Genomic DNA, 6,174 nt, shown 5'->3' on the forward strand with positions numbered 1-6,174 from the left:
ATACCCATCACTGCCCGGTGCCTTCGTTGACCCACAGTCCCAGACTGCATCTTTTATCTCTTCAACCGAGGGCAACGACTCTAGCTCTGTTGCCTCTACGTTACTTAACTATTTTACCAGCCCATCACGGAATCCTATAATAGGCGATGTCTCCTGATGATACAAGCGCTTATAGAAATCGCGAATGGCAACTTTGATCCTGGCTTGATTCCTTACTAACCTTCCATTAATCATTAAGGCATCAATTCGATTGTTCCTCCTCCGTGCTGAAGCTAGATTGTGGAAGTACCGAGTGTTCCTGTCCATCTCCTTTGCATGCCTAGAACGTGGTAACTGCTTCCAATGTAATTCTTTCTGCATATACCATATTTTACAAGAGCTTACAAGCGCCTTCCTCCTTGCTTCCATGGTTCCGTCATACACTCCATTGCTCACCAAGTCGTCCACCTTCTTAATCTCCTCCTCAAACCGTGTAATTCTTCCATCCATGTTTCCAAAATTATCTCTATGCCATCTGCCAAGCGGAACCATTAGGGCCTTCAGCTTGTCTATGAACTGTACATCACCGATTCTCCTCCATTCCTCCCTGACCGTCTGCAGGAATCCCTCATGAGTAAACCAGGAGTCCAGGCTTCGAAAAGGTCTCGGTCCCACCCTCACCCGCGTGACATCCACAATCAGAGGGCAGTGGTCTGACAAACCTCTAGGACCTCCTTTAAGCCTTATATCAGGAAACTCTTCTACCCACTCCAGGCTAACCAGTACCCTATCAATGTGACTACACGACTGGCCTCTGAACCATGTGAACATACGATCAGATAGGGCAAGGTCTACTAGCTCCATCTCCTGCATTCATGCTTTAAATTCTACTGCAGACACTGGTAAGGTAGAAGCTCCTTTCCGTTCTTCCACTTGACTTATCTCGTTGAAGTCCCCCATATAACAAAAAAGTACTTGGTATAACCCAGATAAGAAGCTTAACTCCTCCCACACAGCAAGCTTGTCTTCCCTTGTGTGCGCACCGTACACTAAACAGAAAGCACAACAGAAGCCATTTTTCACCAGTACACCTTCCACACACAGGCACCTATCTCCTTTATAACAGTTGTTCATCGTAAATACCAACTCATCCCACATCAATAGTAAACCTCCTGACGCACCTACTGCACCAACAACCTCCCATTTAACTGCATCATGTCCCCATAGTTGTACTACATCAAATTTAGTCAGAGCTGTTTTCTTAGTCTCTATCAAGCCTAGCATATTCAGATTAAATTTTCTCCTAAGGTTCTTTACCATACTCACCTTACCAACTCCTGCTACCCCCCTAACATTCCAAGAGCTAAAAATCATTTTAACGCATTAATACACACCTTTTTTCGGTTTTTCGGACGACTCCTTCTTGCCTTCTCCTTCTGTTTAGCCAGCTTTTTCTTCTGAGCTATCGCCTCATTCTGCGCTTGAAGGATTGCCATAATGTCATCCTCCTCATTATACTGCACTACCCCAGACTCCACTGCAAGCTCCCAAGCTTCCTTATTTTCTTGAAGCTAACTTTGAAAACTTTCTCTTAGGTTTAGAACTCGTTTGAAAAGTTTCAAAAGCTACTTATTTAGGTTTTTGACTTATGAGAAGTCGCATTAATGTTATTGTTTGGTACATTTTTTTAAATATGCTTTTAACTTTTCGAAAAATTGTTTAAGAGCTTTTGAAAAAGTAAAAAAATTTGACTTCTCTCCTCCAAAACTATTTTTCACTCATATTTATTAAAACAACTTTAAAAAAAGTATTTCTATGATAAAAATCCAAAAAAAAAACTTAATTATGTTGTTTATCCAAACCGACCCTTAATTTAGTAAAACTTTTACTTTTTAAAATTAGTTTATAAAAATAAACTTTTAAAAGTTAGCTTTTCAAAAGTTGTAATATCTGTGTTTGGTAAATGAAATTAAAAATAGCTTTTAATAAGTACAAGCAACAAGTGCATTTGGTAAAATATTTTTTAAAATTTAAAAATACTATAATAGGCATTAATGTAAGAGTTAAATTTAGATATTAATAATGTATAAGGTTATATAAGATTTTTAATTTTGATAAGCACGAGCCAATTTTAAAAAGCTTTCTCTTAAGTACTTTAAAAAACATCTCTAACTTTTAAAAACTGTAAGTACAAGTATATAATTTTTTTTTATTTACCAAACATAAGATGAAGTGTGCCTTTAAAAATCACAAACACCTCTTCAAAAAATTTTATTAAATTCTTTCAAAAATACATTAACTTTTAAAAACTATAAGTATAAACAGACAAATTTTTTAATTTACTAAATATAAAATAAAATGTTTGTACTAAAAAAAAAACAAATACTTTTTTAAAAATTTTTACCAAATCAAACCTACATATGATATGTTAAACAGTAAAGTTTGGGCTTAGGCCCTCTCTTTGATTCAAAAATATTAAACGGAGGTCACTTTGGAATTTGGAATTAGCGAATAGTCAACTATTGAATTAGCAGCATCGCTTAAAGCTTGGTCTAGTAGTAATTATGTTTGTCTTATTAGAAGGTACACAAAATTCAAATTTTAGGGCAATTCACATAAATAAAATATTGGAAAAAAGTGTTACGCAAATACAACAATACGAAAAATCAGACGCAAATACAATAAACCTATTTGTATGTAATCCACGACACCTTAACGCGGAACCTGAATACACGTAATCCACTAGACCCTGTCGTGGATTACGTTCAAACGCTGAAACACATAAACCGTTACACCCGTAGCGATTTATAAAGAGATAGGCCCAAAGTGTATTCCGCGAGACCCTATAGCGGATTATGAAGGGTTTAGCAGCTTGGAAGATGCCTATATATACCCAGCAAATTGTGTTGAGTGTCATTTTCATTCATTTATAACTTAAGAATGGAGACTGAAGAGAGCTTTTTGGTATTGGTGCACTCTTCTGGAAAAATAAAGAAGAGTAAGAATCACGGTGTGAAGTTTACCGATAGAGAACCACTGAGTGTTTTCATCAGGTCATCTAATATATTGTTAGATCTGAAGACTAGTATATTGCAGAAGTTGGGCGCGCGTGGCACAAAGTGGGTGAAGAAGCTATTCTACAAGATTCTTATTGCGGTTGTGTCAACCGGTGTGAAATATGAAACATTCGTGATACAATCGGATGAAGATATGCAGGTGTTGTTTCATTGTCATCGGAGTTTCCCGGAAGTTAGGATACATGCGAGTTATTTGCGAAGTTGGAACATGGCATCAATAGTTCTGGGGCATCGACGTTGAACCCTCAATCGACCCCGATGGGGGTGCCTCTACCTCGATGCCCGTCGTTGCACCTGAGTGTTTGTTGGAGTACCAGCCAGCTGGTCCAGTTGGAGTATTTACCTCAGCTCATCCATCTCCAGATGTTGGACGTGAGGGAGAACCGGATCGGGTTGAAAATGCGATGCTAGAGGATGATTCGGATGAAGAGCCTGCTGACATTGGAAGGGACAGCAATGATGATATTCCGACAAGGTATGGCAGGACATGTCAGCCACCATCAAGTTCCGACACACATGAGCAACCTGCACACTTTTCTACCCTAAACTTGGAAGCCGTCGGCCAAGCTTCGGAGTCTGTTCCAACCTTTGGGGGTCAAGATTTGCACGAGGGAAATGCTGTAGTTGAATTTCAAGTTGGCTAATCTTTCCAAAGTAAGGAGGAAGATGTTCTTACTATAAAGGATTACAGCATTCGCCGTGGTGTTGAGTACAGAGCGATAAAGTCGGATCATCTTAAGTACCATGGGAGATGCAAGGAGTTCAGTAAAAGTTGCACGTGGATGACATCAGCCTTCGAGCGCGAAAGGGCACCTGGGAGGTTCGACGGTACAACGGACCACACACATGCTTGGCTACATCGATATCAAGCGACCACCGACAGCTTGATTATCACGTCATCTATGCAAAGATCTTTCCTCTGGTTCGAGCTAATGCAGCGGTATCGATAAAGGTGTTGCAAGAAGCTACCGAAGCAACGTACGGGTTCAGGCCAACTTACAGGAAGACGTGGTTGGCAAAACAGAAGACAGTAGCATAGATATACGGGGACTGGGAAGAGTCCTATGCCGAAATACCTCGTTGGATCCTTGGTTTGCAGTCTACCATGGAGGAGACCATTGCCTTGATGAAGACGTCTCCAGTTCGAGTCGGTGATGAAGTTGACCATTCCACCGTGTACTTTCATCGTCTTTTCTGGATATTTTCTCCTTGTGTTGAAGCCTTCCGACATTGCAAGCCATTGATCAGTATAGACGGTACTCGTCTGTATGGCAAGTATGGCGGGACTTTGCTCCTAGTGATCACCCAAGATGGGAACTCCAACATCTTGCCTATTGCTTTCAGTCTCGTGGAAGGGGAAAATGCCGAGTCGTGGTCTTTCTTCCTAACCAACCTTCGCCAACATGTGACTCCGCAACAGGGGATACTGGTCATCTCGGATAGGCACAACGGCATCAAGGCTGCATTAGAGTCACCTAACAGTGGGTGGTTACCCCCTCATGCGTATCAAGCATTTTGTATTCGGCATGTTGCAGCTAACTTCTCACTCAGTTTCAAGGGTACGGATGCAAAGCGTTTGCTTGTGAATGCTGCTTATACAAAGACTGAGGCAGAGTTTCGTTATTGGTTTGATATAATATGGACTGAGAATCCGACAATGTGTGATTGGGCGAACATAATAGACTACGATAAGTGGACTCAGCACCAGGATGGTGGCAGACGATTCGGTCACATGACGACCAATATATCTAAGTGTGTTAATTCTGTTCTGAAGGGTACAAGGAATCTTCTAGTTACCGCCCTGGTGAAGTCCACATATGGTCGGCTAGCGGAGTTGTTTGTGATTCGTGGTCAAATGGTGGAGGCTCAGTTGGCCAGCGGTGCCAAGTTTTGCCAGTCTTTTATGAAGGCGATGGAGCGCAACTTGAGAGACTTTAGGTGCTTCACTGTTACGCTATTCGATAGACACCAGTCTGAGTATACTATTGCCGACACGACACCGATCGGGAGCTTCTCGCTTGGGACGTACCGAGTATCCCTTCAGGATTGTACATGCGACTGTGGATACTTTCAGGCTCTCCATTATCCATGTTGCCATGCGATTGCATGTTGTGCCCAGTCATGGCTTGACTGGTCTGTCTATGTCGACGAAGTCTACACTATGCAAAAGGTGTTCAGGGTGTACCAGATGGATTTTATGCCTCCAATTCCAGAGGGATTTTGGCCACCTTATGATGGTCTGACTGTTATTCCGGATCCTACCCCGAGGCGTTGTCATGATGGACAGCCGAGGTCTACCAGAATCCGGAACAACATGGATGAGGCCAACCCTAACCGATCGAAGCGATACGGCCTCTGCAGACAGCCTGGACACACGCGTAGATCTTGCCCTCAGAGAGGCTCCACCGTAGCTGGTGGTTCATAGGACTTGTAGTGTTTGTGCTTTTAGTTTTTGAATTTTGTTTTGTCATGTAGCGATTTATGTTTTTGGGTGCTAGTATTAATGCCTTGTGGCTATTATATTTTTTATGGCTTCATATATTTTATGACGGTTATGACTTGTTACTTATGACTTTATATTTGTATGGCTTCATATATTTTGCATCATGATTTCTTACTATCCGCTAAGTCCTCAGATGAGATGTGATCCGGTGAAGCAACGCCGAGGTCGTCTGACCCGCCGGTCTCTATGTACCAGGGGGACCTCATCACCACCCTCATCATCGTCACTGTCTGAGTCATCGTCCCCTCCCTGGGGATTTGCATCTGGTGTGATAGCATGCGACTTAGATAGACCGGCCTATGATGATCTGGGCCCCGCGAAAGCAGACGGGGGTGTCCCACCCAGCGCAAACGTGTCGTCGATCGGTCCAGAGGGAGGCTTGTTCAGGTCGACATCTACCCGTGCCTGGGGTCCAACAAGCGGAGACCTGCGCCTAGCCAGCTCATCCTCCTGCATGATCATGTTGATCTCATCTAGAAAATGTTACCCTCCAAACTCTGCATCGAGGCCCTCACTACCGAGCAAGTCCGACAACATCTGACCAGGGCTAATATACGGCTGATGCTCCTGCAAACTATCGTCACACGTAGGGACCCCAGCGAAGTAGTCTCCGAA

The 6,174-nt window shown here is 42.6% G+C and overlaps 1 protein-coding gene across 1 annotated transcript; it reads left to right on the top strand.

Moving 5' to 3' along the window:
- On the top strand, window positions 4,162–5,481 carry LOC107627983. Its single transcript, XM_016330788.1, has one exon. It carries the CDS (start codon window positions 4,162–4,164, stop codon window positions 5,479–5,481), a length of 1,320 nt encoding a protein of 439 aa, XP_016186274.1.

The sequence above is a fragment of the Arachis ipaensis genome, chromosome B02, assembly GCF_000816755.2.
Source record: "Arachis ipaensis cultivar K30076 chromosome B02, Araip1.1, whole genome shotgun sequence".
NCBI classification, from domain to species: domain Eukaryota; kingdom Viridiplantae; phylum Streptophyta; class Magnoliopsida; order Fabales; family Fabaceae; genus Arachis; species Arachis ipaensis.